General features: G+C 33.3%; 1 protein-coding gene across 2 annotated transcripts in view; it reads right to left on the reverse strand.

Annotated features, from left to right (window-relative positions):
- Positions 1 to 9,611: 9,611 nt before the first annotated feature.
- LOC114328095 (proton-coupled amino acid transporter-like protein pathetic) overlaps positions 9,612 to 16,777 on the reverse strand; it is a 148,735-nt gene continuing 141,569 nt past the window's right edge. For both annotated transcript variants that reach the window (XM_050645741.1, XM_028276859.2), the window contains one exon: positions 9,612 to 15,650. In XM_050645741.1, the coding sequence (XP_050501698.1) occupies positions 15,248 to 15,650 (403 nt within the window). In that variant the 3' untranslated portion in view covers positions 9,612 to 15,247. The remainder of the gene's footprint in view (positions 15,651 to 16,777) is intronic.

Consider the following 16,777-nt stretch of genomic DNA (forward strand, 5'->3'; position numbering starts at 1 on the left):
GTAGCTTAATAACTTTTAAACGGCTTAACCGATTTTGTTCACTAATCATGAGTTTGAATCGTATTGACAAGTAGTATCTTATGGATCTAAGGTCAAGTATGATAACTGAAGCTATTATAGGAATTATTGAGCTTGAAAACCGTTTTTCCCGTAAGAAATAGATTTGATCATGTTTATGAAGCCTATAACTTACAAAATTCGAATTTTCCCGGATATAAGGTATACACCATTAGATTCGTTTAGAGTCCTTCTACAAACGCTCAGTTATTGGCGTAATTCGTAGGTTGAAATTTTGAGTAATTGTCGAAAAACCAAAACTTTCAAAGTTTAGTTTTTCAGTGTTTCGGCTATACTGAGCCGTGTGTGTGTCTGATCCTGACAGCTTAGACACCATTTGAAAGCATAACTCAACGCTATTGATTTGGTGTATTTACTGTTCTCCTGTCTCCTCTTGAACCGAAGATATATACCGCAAAAAATTGGCCGTTTTGACCTACCAAGTGCTATAGCTGGCTAATGGGTAGTCAAAACTCACAAACTACACCGGTTCTGAATTGGTCCGCACCCCCTCTTCAACCACAGAAAAAAAAATTCAGATCGGTTTAACGGATAATGCGACAAAGGCGACCATTTATAAAGCTTAATGTGTAATCGAGAAACATTGCATTTAACTTTATACATTTAATTTATAAATAACTTTGAAAAACTCCTGATACAAGAATAAAAAACCGCTAAACGCCGTAAAAATGAATGGCGCATACAATATTCCAGCTACAAAAGATCTGATATGAATATTACGTGGCGCGAAAATGTATTTTCATTTTGATGCAAAACAAAATTCTAGTTTTATTTTAAAATATTTTTTCATAATACTTGCTAAATTTGAAGTAAACGCGCCACAAAAGAGTTTCAAAATTCAAACTGTATCAAAGTTACTCTTTTGTGGCGCGTTTTACTTCAAATTGGGCAAGTATTATGAAAAAATCTTTTAAAATAAAATAGAATTTTGTTTTGCATCAAAATGAAAATACATTTTCGAGCCACGTAATATTCATATCAGATCTTTTGTAGCTGGAATATTGTATGCGCCACTCATTTTTACGGCGTTTGGCGGTTTTTTATTCTTGTTTAATTTTACTTTAACCGGGACCTGAAGATGCTGTGCAAAGTGTAGACAGCGAAAACGGTCGTCAGTTGTAAAATAAATTGTTTGTGAGAACGTCTCTCTTTCCTTCACTACATTATACAAATTTAATTACAAATACAAATGCTCCTGCAAGCTAATAGCATATGTTACCCAAATAATTTAAAATCTCGCCTTTCGGCAAAACTTTATTAATTAAAGCATTCATAACTGAAAAATCTTTGAATTTCTCTAGATTTTAGCTTTCTATAGACAGCTATATAGTGGTTAAGTGCTACGTTTAGTGTGTACTTTTGTATGGTGCAGAAGTGTGGGCGTTAAAAGTACCATCATGAAGAGAGTTGAAGCATTGGAAATGTGGATTCATAGACGGATGCTTAAGATACCTTGACTAATGGAAGACTAATGAAGAAGCAATTTATTAGCACTGGAGAAGAAGAAGGAAGGTCAACAAAGATAGAGAACTGCTATAGACTGTTAAACACCGGAAAATGTCTTCTCTGGGACATATAGTGAGGACAAATCGATATAAAATATTACAACTGATTCTTAAAGGCAAAATAGAGGGCCGTAGAGATGTAGGAAGAAAACAAGTCTCTTGGTGGAAAAACATTAGTGAATGGACTCAGATATCAAATGCAGGACAATCATTCCATATTGCAGAAGATCGAGAAGCCTTCGCAATGGTATTCGTCAACTTCGGATAATTCTGATATGGCACGTGAAGAAGAAGAATATACAGCAACGTCAAGTCTGATAGTCGTTCCTGTCCATCGAAGTCCTGAGGTAGTTTTTAATCAATTTTAATTTTCAAAAACTTCTTTCGGCTACGGCAATAGTTATCGCAGAGGTTAAAAACTGAAAACATGCTGTTACATATCATATTACCGGCGGAAAATTGGGTGCAAGGTTATTATATTTTATCATTAGTAGGTAAGTCTGTAAACTCTTTAACATATTGAATTTTCTGAATTTCAGTTTGTAAGCAGCTTTTTAAATCAAGTAACTGTCAGGGCCGTAACTACGATGTTGGGGGCCCCGGGGCAAACTTGATCTGGGGCCCCCTACGGGGGGTATCGGGGGTTTACCTCCCAGAGGAAGGGGGGGGGGGGGTAAACCCTCCATCTCTCATCTGGAATCATCTGGAAAATGTTTTACGAAGTTGATTGCTTTGTTTTGAAGGTCTTGTTCGCTGGTATTTAAAATAAAATCAGGTTGAACAATTCGGTGGTACTATCTTACACTGCTTTCATTCCTTGAAAGCGAGTGTCTAGCTGATGGCATAATGTGTCGATCATTGAGTAAAACTCGGTTACTCTAAAGCATGACTTGACATCTTGAAGTCTTTTATCTTCGCACACTTCATCGAAATGTTTTTTCGTCTTCTGCATTCTTTTTGGAGCGAACTTTAATGGTATTCTCCAACGTTGACACATATTTGAAGCCACTTCAAAAAAGGTTTCAAATTGTCCTCTCATTTCAGTTAGTTTTAAGAAGCTCTCTTCAAGTAAACTGTAAGCTGTTAAAAGGTCGAAAGATTTTGATTGCAGTGTTTTCGAGACTATGTTGAGGATTTCAAGGATTTTATTTTTTACAACTAGTAACAAAACAAATTTGAATGATCCTATTTTCTATTTTTCAGTTGTGCTGCTTCGTCTCTTTCATTTCTTTTGTTACCTGTGAGAACTAGACTTGAAAGGCACTTAAAAACATCGCAAAATCTGTATTTCGATGTATTGGCTGCATCAAATCTTCCAGTGCAGCGTGTTGAATTAAGAGGTTTTAGAGTCACTTTCGAGGAACATCTTTCAGATTGGTATGAGGACTTCAGTGCCTCCCAACGAACGATACTGTTCGTTGGGAGTTGGAAAAATATGAAGATATGAAGGTTTATTTAGAGAAAATACAGTAAAAGGTAAACCAGATTGCTGAGACGATACAGGAAATTCAAAAAGGTGGAAGAAAATTCTAGAATGCGTTAAAACTCGATATGGAAAAAGTGGAAGAAAAATTGAAGGAGATAGGATAATGTCAAAAGGGAGGAGCCCGTCAGAAAGTAATTATATACAGCTCTAATGAGAGCAGAATTCAATTTGGCGGGGATTTAATTTAGAAAACGTTATCCGATATCTGAACTTCGAAGACTGCAAAGAAATTATAAGAAGCCATCTAAAAGACGGAGCTGCTTTGTGGTTTGAAAGCAAAGAAAATAAGGTGACTTTATGGAGATATTTTGGGACAAAATTTTTTATAATGGTGCAGGTGAAACAGGTTAAAATCAATCATTGAAGTTGTTAGAATTAATATGCCGTGTACTTATTACAATCGGACAACTCGAAGTAGAACTTGATTGAAAGTACTTTAAAAAGTTTATTTGACCTCGTTACAATCTATGCACGGCCAACCAAACGGGGGCCCCGGGGCACTGCCTCGGTTGCCCCAATGGTAGTTACGGCCCTGGTAACTGTTCATAAAGATCAAATGAAATGTCTTTTTTAGTATTCAGTCTTTCGACCCGCTCTTTTCTAAATAAATTTAATGAAAAAATTCCTCTTAGTAAAAGGTATATCTATTTAAAAACCCTTAAAAGGGCCACAAATATCACAAAACGTTTTCGCTCTCTAAAAAGAGCACCATCAGTGTTACCTAAAATAAGTATAACCGTATTAATTAAAGCAAAATGTTAAAGTTTAAATGATGACCAAGGTAAAAGCAAAGTTTGGTTATACTTACAGGCATGACATGCTGAGCCAGCAAAAATACAGAGGTTAAAACCTTTTAAACGTTGACTAAATATCTTACATTGTTAAATTAAATATGTAATCCAAAGGATGGATATAATGCCTAAGCATATGGCCCTGGGGGAATTTATGACTTTCATTTTGTGGCCTTTTAAGGGTTTTTAAATAAATATACTTTTTACTAAGAGGAATTTTTTCACTAAACTTACTTGTAATTAATATTAATGGTATACAGCCAGCTTCAGGAAATTCTTCCTTATGCACTTTTATAATTTCATTTGGAAATGATAGAAGTTTTTCGGGTTGTAATACTTCAAATGTATTACTTTAGTCACAGAGATTTTGAAACCTTTGAAAACAGCAATAATATAATATATTGATCCTGAAGAACGATTCCGGGTCTGAAACCCTCCCATCTTCTGATAACTCGCCAAAAAAGCTCTTTATAGTATACTTTCTATATTTTTCCAATTTATCGTTTCTTAATATTGACTAGCGTTTTAAACTAAGTGTTAGCAAACAAATTATATACTTTTTCCAAATTATCAAAAATAAATTGACACTTTAGAAAAACGCTCCACAGCATCATTTAAAATTAAGTTTAATGCATGTGCCACATAATGAATGTAGTCTGTTTGTGGCAAGTTTTTTTATAAGTGCTTGTAATCCTCCATATGCACCCGACATAACGTTTGCTCCATCGTAACTCTGCCTTCTAGATTTAGTTAAGTCTATTCCATATTCTGTCACAGTAGGTATTCAAAATAAGAGTTTTAAGACCTTCTGCACTGCAAACAGCTACTGATATGACCTTAAAAAGACTCATCACAGATTTTGATTTCTTTGGGTGCACACTCACTATTTTTTACTATTGACACGTATCGAAAAACTACAGTAAGTCGGTCGGTTTTTGACAAGTCTTTAGTTGTATCCAAAATAATCGCATACTAAATGGAGCTTGGCTTGGAGCAATAAATGGATTCTTTAGTTTCTCAGGCAATGGTTTCCATAACTGCAGTAATACTTTCAAGTAAACTAATAATTTCATTTTGAATTGTGGGGCTTCAATAATAAAAAGTTTTCGGCTTTAAAATAAGTTCATTTAAAATAGGATCATAATTTGATATTAAAGAAAGAGAAATAGATATACATAAATATAATTTATAGATAAATAATAGATTACATGAGAATGCCAATACCCAAACAAAATAGGTACCTACACTGTTTCAAATATTCAATGGTAAAGCGATTACAAAAATTGCAATTTGGCATTATACAGTGCCTCACACACAGCCAAAGGTGAATGTACAATGGACATTAGCTTGAACAAAGAAACTCTTTTCTTCTGGTCTAACGGCAAGCGGCTGCAAATAGACATACATATATAATACATAAATATAATTTATAGATAAATAATCGTTTACACGAAAATGCTGATACCGAAACAGTACACACTGTTTTAAAACGACCTTATAGTGAAATGGTAGAATATTTCCTTTAATTTTATTTAAATGGAGTTTTTGTTTCGACATGCCGGTGCCCCTGAATGCTGGGGGCCCCGTATAATTGATACGGCTGATACGGCGGTAGCTACGCCTCTGCTTCTTCTATCCACGAGGCGACGCACAGTGTTAAAAATTGGTCCAAACGTGATCGAAACTAAATTTGTTTAAACTGTAAAAGTTATCTCGCTGAAAACTTGAAATATTTGAGGTATTATACCATATAACGAGTATATATATAATAGGGGTCGTTTTTTTAGTTTTCATCCCTTCATTAGGGGGTGAGTTACTTAAAAGATATCGTTGTACAGGGTGTTTCATTAAGAATCTCCAATCTTTGAGTTGTAGCTTCTAGACCTCAAAATATTAGGATTTAACCCAAATCACTTAATTAAATGTGGCTTCTTACAGAGTTACAGGGTGTTTTATTTAAAAATTTAAACACTATTTTTGCTCAGTGGTTTAAAACTTTTCGACGTATCCTTTTCATACTTTGCACAAAGTGTAGGTACTGTAAACCCTATAAAATTATGTTAAACAAACGTTTCTGGCTCTTACCAGAGGCGTACGACAGGGGACAGTAGATGGTTGACCCTTCCCAAATTCTACGCCACTGGCGAAAATGCCATTTCAGCGCAATTTTTCGTTTCTCCAATACTCTCTATGGAAATAACATACACTTCATAATTTGTAACGATAAACTCATTAGTTTTCGAGATATTTGAAGTTAAATATGTAACGGCACAGATATTTGATTAATGTATTGTGACGCTTAATTTTAAACTACAAATATCTCTAAAATCAATGATTTTATCGTTAAGACTGAAGAGTATATTATTCATGATAAAATAATAAATTTTCGAGATATTTGAAATTAAAAATTCAGCAGGACACTGCATTAATCAAAATATTTGTGTCACTTGTTTAAGTTCAAATATCTCGAAAACTAATGATTTTATCGTTAGGAGTGAGGAGTATGTTATTTACATAGAGAGTATATTCTCTATTGAGGAATAACACTACTTCATCAAAACTAAAATCTCTTTTCGTAACCCTAACAAATAGCATGTGTTTGACATACTTGTAAACAATACATAGGAGTGCAATTATTATTATTTCAGACCAAATGCGCGCGGCGCTCGATGCAAACTTATGCGCAATGTACTCAATTGCGTATCTTTGCGCAGTTTGTCTTATATATTTTTTTATTCCTTACATTATAATCTTTCATTTAGTGAAGGATTTAATGTGGCACAAGTTGGCACAATAAACGTAATACGCTGTCAAACATTAATTTTATCAAAAATTGTATAGGTTTTGATATATCCGATTATATCAAAATCAAAATCACCTTTCCGTGAAGTTCTATGCTATTTTAATCTTTAAAACTATGTACTTTTATCTCAAATAATTACTTTTATATTAGCTATCCACATAAATGAAGTAATAATCAAAGTAAAAGGCAGCCTCTGAGGATTTGAATTTGATGTACTTATAAAATTATATTGAATTTTGTACTTTTGATCATTAATACATCTGGCCCTAACAAACATAAAAAATCAATTTTTGCTGAGAAGTTGCATTATGAGTAGTACAAACAAACCCCTTAATTTCGGCATTCTCAGATTTATTTTTTTTTGTACTTACGATCACGTTTCCTTCAATTTTGAACACTGTGTATAAAAAAATTGTAAAGCGTAAACTGGACGAGTAAAAGATGGCATTCCAACAATTAGACCAAAAACTGTTCTAAATCACAATAAAACTTTAAATTTATAAATATGGTTCAAGAATAAAATGAAGATGACTACGACAGTAGTAGAGTACAGTTTAGTGAGGTCTTCTTCTTGTAGTGCCTAACCGTTTCGGATGTTGGTGACCATCATGGCAATATATGTACTTTGCACACCACTGTTGCTCTAAAAAGACTTGTGGTTGTTGTGTTGAACTACATACGTAGATTTTCAGCCAGGAAATGCTTCGCCTTCCTGGTCCACGTTTTCCTTACAAGATTAGTTGCAGCAGTTCATATCTTTCGCTGTTCCTCATGATGTGACCGAGATATTCGATTTTGGACGTTTTTTATTGTGGTTAACAGCTCTTCTGTAGACACACATTTCGAAAGTTTCGATCTCACTTCTATAGATTTTCTTGAGAGTACATCTTCTGCTGCGTGTATGGCAATGGAAAAAATAAGGGAATTGACCAAACTGAGCTCAGTATTCGTCTAGTCCTTTCTTCATTATACATTCAGGATATAATATTATGTTGTATAATAATGTTGATAGTGTGCAGCCCTATCTAGTTCCCGTCTTTGTATTGAACGCATTTAAATATGTATTCCCTATACAGTGGAAACCTGATAAGTCGGCCCCGATAACCCGGAAGTCCGGCTAACCCGGACCGATTTTTATCAGACAAATACTTCAACAATAAAAATATATGTAATATAATATTTAAGAGATAATGGGTATTTATGTAATTTGAACTACATAACAGGATAGTAAAAATGACTCATGGCACACGACGTTCATTGTCGTGTTATCGGAAACAACAGGCATCTGTAGTATCCTGTATTTATTTCAAACTGTCTTAGCATTGTTTAAAAAAGACTAAAAGACTATTAAAAATTCTTTTTTAAACAATGTTCTTAGTCTTCACTGTTATTAAATAACATAACATCGTTGCAATTGAGACTGTATTGTGTGTAGTACAGTCGTATTCTTCGCTTCCGTTCTGTAATCGTTCGTAAATCTATTCGGATTTTGTGTTTGCGTGTTTTTTGTCTACGTAATGGCAACAAAACGTAAAAATGTTGTAGTGACAATGGAAAAGAAACTAGAAGCATTAGGTAGAATTGATAAAGGCGAATCTTTTGATAAAGGCGAAACAATTGTAGCATCATATGGTGTCGATACATCTACAGTATCGGATTGGAAGAAAAATAGAACTAAAATCGAAGAATTTTGTTTCAAAATGATACCAAAAGACAGTTTGGACAATCGGTGCAAATAAGCTAATAAAGCTAAAAATGAGACTCTCGACGACCCTTTGTATATGTGGTTTTGAGCGGAACGCGAACGTGGTTTACCAGTTTCTGGACCAATTATTCAAGGATCAGCACTCAAGCTGAATAAAATGTTGCCTGATTGTTAACCAAATTTCGTCATGGAATACGCCAAATATTTGTAAGTATACCGTATTTTATTAATTATTACCATTTTCTCCGGCTAACCCGGATTTTAGTTAACCCGGATCGGCTGCGGTCCCGATTAATTCGAGTTAACGAGGTTCCACTGTACTTTTAACAGAAAACTGTGGTTTATTCCCGGTAAAGATAGATTACCTTACCCTAATTCCATATTAAATAGTGTTAACAATAATTCTGATGGGTATTATTTTCAACAATAATTTAAGTGTGTGACTCATTACAGTTATTGTTACCTATGTTATCTGAGTAGGTTGTTGCACTAGACTTTTTGGAAATGATAACAGTCTGATATAATATTATTATAAAAGAATACATTAAAGAGTTCAACCACACAACCACTGCATTAATAACATATTTTTCGATGAGTTTTAATAATTCGATCGATGGGCACATCATATCTGGTCTACTAACTTTGCCATCTTTTATTATATTTGGCGGCAGTGAGTAATTCCACCGTGGTTTATAATCATCGATAACCTTTTTCATCATTAAATAGCTGTTGTTGAATGCAATTAGTCCATTGAGGTCTCCTTTGAGTCTCCTTTATATTAGTAATTATTTTCTCGTTATCACTTTTAACAATATTCCTGTTTGTGTTATTTCTACAACCTCTTGATTTTTTTAAATTACAACTATCATTATTTTTAGCTAGGTCTTATTTCTTGCATCTGTTATAGAGTCACATCCCTTGTGCCTCCCGAATTTTCTTTATGATATTTTCCTGAATTTCTTTGTATCTATTAAAGTTCTTCATAAGCTCAAGAATACTACTGTCATTCAAGGTTTTCTTTTTTCTCTAAGTGGTTTGTGGTTTGAGGGTTGCTTGTTTATTTTCCAATTGGCATAAGAGCATCCTGAATTGTTTGCCATTTTATTCTTTGATATTCCTTAAGTTTTACATTTAATTAAATTTCCTTTCTGTATAGGTATGTTGTCCCGTTTGAGCTCCCAAAATTTGTAACATTTTAAAGAAAAAACATGAATTTTGTGGACGAAATAAAAAAAATAAAGTATTAGTAAAAAATATAAATATATATTACATAAATAATTCACAATATGTACACAAATAAAAACTTAGGGTTCTACAAACTATAATAGAATTAAACTTAAATAGCTGGTATGCATGGTATACAAACTATATAAAAGTATGTATTTATTAGTTTAAAAATCAGTATCTAAATTTAAGATTTGTTTTTTTTCTATTTTTTTAATTAATTTAATTGGTAATTTAAACCAATAAACACACAACTTTATGTTTTGATGAATATTTTAAATTAATGATATATTACACCGATATAAAAATAAATACATACAAATAAGACAATCAATAATACTGATTGATGGCATCACATTAAAGATAAGATATACGGCACAACCTTAAATAAAATAAAAGAAATAAATAAAAATATTAAATCAATACTAAAATGTATAAAAAGGTTTTACAAATTTTGAAGCTACAATTGTCAGTTTTAGTCTAGGAACCAGGGGGCGTCAGATAATTTGTTAACAATTTAATTGTTTAAATTATTGTATCTCCTAAGCTATTATAGTTATTTAATTTTATATTTATTTACATTTATTTATATTTTTCTACAACCGTGTTAAAAATGCAATTTTTAGCACTCCATACGAGCGTTAAAAATGCTACTTTAAGGCACTAGTGCTTTAAAAAAAAATTTAAGGCACTGCAGTTCGTATTGACCTTATATGCAATTTTAATGTAATGTCAAAAAAATATAAAATTGGAATGTCAGTCCAGTTCAAGTAAAAGTTTTTGTAGATATTGTCCTGTAATTACGTTTGTAGAAAAAATGTTGTATGATATGCGTGTTAAAAAGTACATTTTTAAGGCACTCATGTGAATTGCAGAACTCGCTCTCGCTCATTCTGCAAACTTTCACATGCATGCCTTAAACGGGTACTTTTAACACTTATATCATAAATAACTATTATCTACATTATTTTTGGTTAATTAATTTTCATTATTTTACTTTTTAGGAACATTTTTAACGTTTAATTGTAATAACTTTTTTTATCGATAAAGATAAGCTAATTTTGCAAATATTTTTTTAAAGCTTAAATAATTACTTTTAAGACGATGGGGTCTTGAAAATTATTACTCGCAAGAGGAAAGTCAGTTATACTTGGAAATATGCTGGATAAGGGGTTGTATTTACGATTATATGGGTAGGCAGTTATTAATACATTGGATCGTACTCAGCCGAAGACGGTACTCAGCATACGCTAGGCGGCACATATCAGGCAAATTCAATTGAATTTGCAAAAATATATTCGCGTCTCATTTATTTATTAGATCTGTATGTTCGTATTGTTCGTCCGCTATAACTTTTCCCATGCGTCACGATTCATTTTCAAACAAATTAAATCAAAACATAAAGTGAAACGAACGTCGATGTATATATAAATTTTGTATACTTTATACTATACAGTGATGAGCGCGCTAATAACCGGCAAAATAGCGCAAAAGATGGATAACGTAATACATTGCGAAACAAAAAGAGATGAAACTAGTGGAGATGGAAATGACCGTTATAAACGTATAAATTAACATTACATTACATAGTTTCCCAACTTTAGATGTATCAGAAGAGTATGACAACTGTCACTCTGACAGTAGAATTTTGTAAAATACTCCTGTCACAGACGTCTAAAGGTGGTAAACTATGTAACGTTAATTTATATCAAAAATGAATAACCATTTTTAATTTCGTTGCAAAACGAAAATACAGTCGCATCATATTCAAGTCCAATCAGAGAGTGCAGCAAGCACCTCTACCGGTTTCGAAACTTATTAGTTTCTCATCAGGAGGCACATATGCTGCTCCCTCTGATCCAACCAAAACAAACCCCGGCGTGCAGTCACTTATTGCAACGAACGAAATGGCATAGATGCCCTAGCGGCAACTGCTAGCAAAAGACTAAGTTTTCACTCTAATAGCATATAAAACAACATGTTACTCTATATACCACAAGACTGAAAACAATGGGAACCTTCTCTGGTTACACCTCCGAGGCTTCTACAATTTGAAAGCCATACGGATGCTCAGACTAAGGAAGATGAGGGAATTTTACGGTTGCCTTCGTACTCCAATCAGAGTAAATATGTAAATCAAAAATGAATAACCATTTTCAATTTCGTTGCAAAACGAAAATACAGCCGCATCATATTTAAGTCCAATCAGAGAGTGCAGCAAACACCTCTACCGGTTTCGAAACTTATTAGTCTCTCTTGAGGAGGCACATATGGATCAGAGGGAGCAGCATATGTGCCTCCCGATGATAGACTAATAAGTTTCGAAACCGGTAGAGGTACTTGCTTCACTCTCTGATTGGACTTGAATATGATGCGTCTGTATTTTCGTTTTGCAACGAAATTGAAAATGGTTATTCATTTTTGATTTACAAGTTTACTCTGATTGTAGTACGAAGGGAACCATTCTCGTTGGAACTTTACCGCGCTGAGCAGATGGGACGTGAATTATAAATTGTAAAATTCCCTCATCTTCCTTAGTCTCAGCATCCGTATGGCTTGCAAATTGTAGAAGCCTCGGAGGTGTAACCAGAGAAGGTTCCCATTGTTTTCAGTCTGGTGCGATATATAGTAAAATTATGTTGTTTTATATGCCATTAGAGTGAAAACTTAGTCTGTTAATTTATACGTTTGTAACGATCATCTTCACCTCCACTAGTTTCATCACTTTTTGTTTCGCAATGTATTATGTTTTCCATCTCTTACGCTATTTTGCCGGTTATTAGCGCGCTCATTACTGTATACTACACACATCGGCGTACGTTTTACTTTATGTTTTGACTTAATTTGTTTTAAAATGAATCGTGACGCATGGGAAAAGTTATACCGGACGAACAATATCCATTTTTACTTCAATTTCTATGACAAGTTTAGGTATGATATAATAATATGTTTACGGCTTACTTGGCAGAAGTCACCTTGTCATATGTCATCAAAATGTGTGTGTCCTAAATTTGCGGTTAACAACTGACCGTCTGTTTGTTATTTAACATTTTATAAACAATATCGTAATTAATTTATTTCGTATTTTACAAGGATTTTGGAATTATCTGGAATATTGTTAAGATATTGTACAGAAAAGCCCCATGGAATACCTACCTATTTTGCAATTGTTTTTCCCGAAATTTTTTTATAACTCCTGTTCTAAGAATCGGATCAAAGTTTATCAAACGCCATTTGGTTCATTTTTTTAAAGGAACAATTTTCATTTTGGTAAAATTAAATATCTCTAATAGTTCTGGAGATATAATCATTTTTTAAAATTGTTAAAAATATATCTGAAGGGTTTTTAGCCTGGTACCATTGAAAAATGGAATCTATGCATAAAAAAATATAAAAAACGTTAAGGTATCGAGGGGCATGCATACTTAAACCCCTGTCTCCTAGACTATTTAAATAATTATAATAAAATAATCAGTGATGTGTAGTGTAGCTACAGTATAATGCAAATAAATATAATACAAAATAAAATACTTTACTTTTCTTTTACTGATCACTGTTATTAAGATATCTGATAATTAAGCAATATATTTAACCCTAATAAAATTCTAAAATATTTTTCTTGCATCACAAAAAAATTGGATAAATAATAAACTCTCTGAATGTGAAACATAAGCAAATTAAGTCTGCATATAATTTATTTATTTAGTCACAACTTCAGTGACGAGCCATCTGTTTAAAAGGAATATTGTTCAAACATATTTATTGTTGTTTAAAGGTTGTGAATATACTGGGTGAATTATTCGTGTCAAAATGAGTATTTGGAAGTATGTCAAAAGTAAATGAAGTTGCCTTCTAGAATGCATGGTGCATATGAAAATTGTTTTCTTGTGCTCTAGTATACGTTTACAAAGTTTTTTTATCCTTCGTGTGATGTATATTTCTGAAAAATCTCCAGATTTATATTAAAAAGAATAAATATGAAAAAATATTATAAATCGACGATAAAACACAAGAAAACCATTGAAAGTAATAACATAACTTTACGTAGATAAACACTTCAGATTATATCAAGACATCATTTATTGCTGAATAAAATTAACAATTCATCATTACGAGGGTTGGTCAATAGGTCCGTGAGTTTCTGAATTTCCTGTCTACTAATTGAAATGGCAACACTGTTCCTGTGAACAGACAACTCTCACTTGACTCTGGTGTAAATTTGAACAAGCTTCGCCCAGTTTGCTTCTGGTAGCCGTTTAGCTTAGCAGACTACCGCGCGCTTTGAGAAGAAAATGGAAAAAAGTGAACTTCGTGTGCTCATTAAGCATTATTTTTTTCGGAAAAAACCATCATTCAAACCAAGATTAAGCTTAATAAATATTATGGGTACTCTGAACATCCATTTATATGGTAAAGAAGTGGTTTACCGAATTTCGATCTGGCCGTATAATCACGGAAAGTGCCAAACATTATGGACGCCTAGTTAAGGGTTCTAAATCTACATCCGAAACAATTGAAAAATTCACGATATGATTTTAGCCGATCGGATATTGAAAGTGAGAAAGATTGTGCAAGTCATAGACATCTCAAATGGCTCAATGGTTTCAATTTTGCATGATCAATTGGGCATGAGAAAGCTTTCTGCAAGATGGTTACCGCATTTGCCCACAATCGACCACATACGCAACGGTGTGACAACTTCCCAGGAATCTTTGGCGATGTTTAAAGGCAATATGGACGAGTTTTTGCGCTGTTTCATAAAAGTGGATGAAACGTGGGTTCACTACAATACACCGAAGACCAAATAGCAGTGAAATCAGTGGGTTTCTCGGTGGGTTTGTCAGCCAATACAGTCATGGCGAGCGCTGTTTTGGAATGCATGTGGTATAATCTACATTGACTACTTTCAAAAGGCAAAAATGATCAATAGTATATAATATACCAACTTATTTGGCCGATTCAATGAGGATTAAAAAAAACTGTACTTTGCTAACAAACAAGTACTTTCCCACCAGGATAATGCAAGGTTGCACATATGCGCAGTTTCCATCACAAAAATTTATAAATTAGGCTACGAATTGCTCCCTCGTCCACACAATTCTACAGATTTAGTCCCGAGTGACCAGTTCTTGTTCCGAAACTTTAACAAATGTCTCGGCGGAAAGAGATTTAACTCCAACGACGAAATCATCTCACTCACAAACAAATGCCTATTTTGATGTCCTCGCCAAATCATTTTTTTCGGAAGGGATAAAAATTTGGAGAAACATTTGACTAAGTGTATAGAATTCAAAGGAGGCTATGTTAAAAAATAAAATAACTTTTGATATAGGTAAAAACCTGTGTTTCATCCAAAAAGTCACCAAAAACTTATTGACCCGCGCTAATACTCGTAGTCCGTACGGACGCGCTAATACTCGTAGTCCGTACGGACGCGCTAATACTCGTACGGAAATATTGTTAATCAGATTAGTATTTATGATATATTTTGAGTGTTTACACGTGCCTAACAAAGTAAATAAATGAAATAAGTTACAATTAAAGTCAACACAACAATAATCTTATCGTTTTGTCAAGAGTTTCTTAAAAATGTATAAAATTTTACTATCTAAACTAGTTAACGAAGAATTATTATGTACACAATTACTTAAATAATCAGTGGGTGAACTCATTGAGGGCAGCTATGGTACCCGACACTAGACCGAATAATGAGAAAGTACAAATGAGAACGTTTTTTATTAAAATGTAATTAAACTTCCCTAAGTCGTCCCAATTAACTATGGTATCTAACACAGCGGGAATCAGAAACCCTAATGTAGATAAGAAGATAGCACCAGCTAAGTCTATAAGGGCGTCGAGATGATGCCCAGCTGCAGCTGCTATTGCAAATATCACTACCACAAGTACTGTTCTGGTGATAATTTGGCCGATGTTGTGTCTTTCTTCTGAAACGTGGGGTTTAACTTTTTTCCATATGGTTTCGGTTGGAACATAGAACTGCAACATGAAGGTGAAGAATACTGCCGATGAGATTGCTGCTTGAACTACTTGAGCCAATCTGCAAAAAATAAATAACACATTACAATCATCAAGTAAAAAGAGATTTAAGCTTTAATAGGTATTACTCAATACAGTAGTCATTATATTCGCAACAATGAACTTTTACAAGAGTGGGTCCTTTGCTCAACACCATATTCATTGGAGGAGCAAAATTTCCTTGTTCGCCAGCAGTGATAATATCTTCCACTGAGGTTGGTCACCCCAGTAAAACAAAAGTGAAACAAAACCAAGTATACGACAGTCAAAAGAACACCCGACAATGAAAATAATATTGCGATAGACAACTATAGTATCGAACATATTTATAGCCTTCACACATTTATAGTACATTCTTTCACGGTTTTTGCTCTAAATTTTAAAGAACCGCTTGGATTGACATGAAATTTGGCATACGTATAGCTTACATGTCAAAGAAAAAAGTGATTATGCCGATGTGTGCTTTTGCCCTGGGGGTGACTTTCACCCCCTCCTGGGGGTAAAAAAATATATGTATAAAATAAGTCCGGAAATGGGTAAACTGACTAATTTTAAGTAACTTTTGTTCTATAGAGCTTTTCGCCAAGTCAACACTTTTTGAGTTATTTGCGAGTGAATATGTTCATTTTTCAACAAAATAACTTTGTCGAAAAAACGTTCTTAGCAAAAATATAGCCTATAAAAAAGTAAAAAATATGGTGTATGCGTTAGGTCTCTGGATCTCGTAGAACCAGAGTTATAGCCAATGAAAAATAGATTCAAATTCACCAAATTTCAAATAGAATATTTCGACGTGAAATATCCAAAAAATTAAGCACTTTTTGGGGAAAACCCATCTTAACTTTTTTAAAGTATCTAAAAAAAGCTTTATTTCTGTTTTTACAAAAAGTTTCTAGCATTAAATTTAAGAAATTTACGCTCAAAATAAAGTTGGTCCCTTTTGTTTTGGCAAAAAAAATCGGGAAGTCCACCCCCTAATTAGCAACTTAAATGAAATTAATCGTTACCGCTCCACAAATTATTTTACTTATGTTGTGTTTATATGATCTGTAAGTTTCATCAATTCAAGGTGCTTATTTTTGAAAAAATTTGGTTTCAAAGTAAAATTTTTAAAAATTTTATTTTGAAAAATATGCTTTTTTTCAAAAT

Source organism: Diabrotica virgifera, chromosome 3, assembly GCF_917563875.1.
Source record: "Diabrotica virgifera virgifera chromosome 3, PGI_DIABVI_V3a".
Taxonomy (NCBI): domain Eukaryota; kingdom Metazoa; phylum Arthropoda; class Insecta; order Coleoptera; family Chrysomelidae; genus Diabrotica; species Diabrotica virgifera.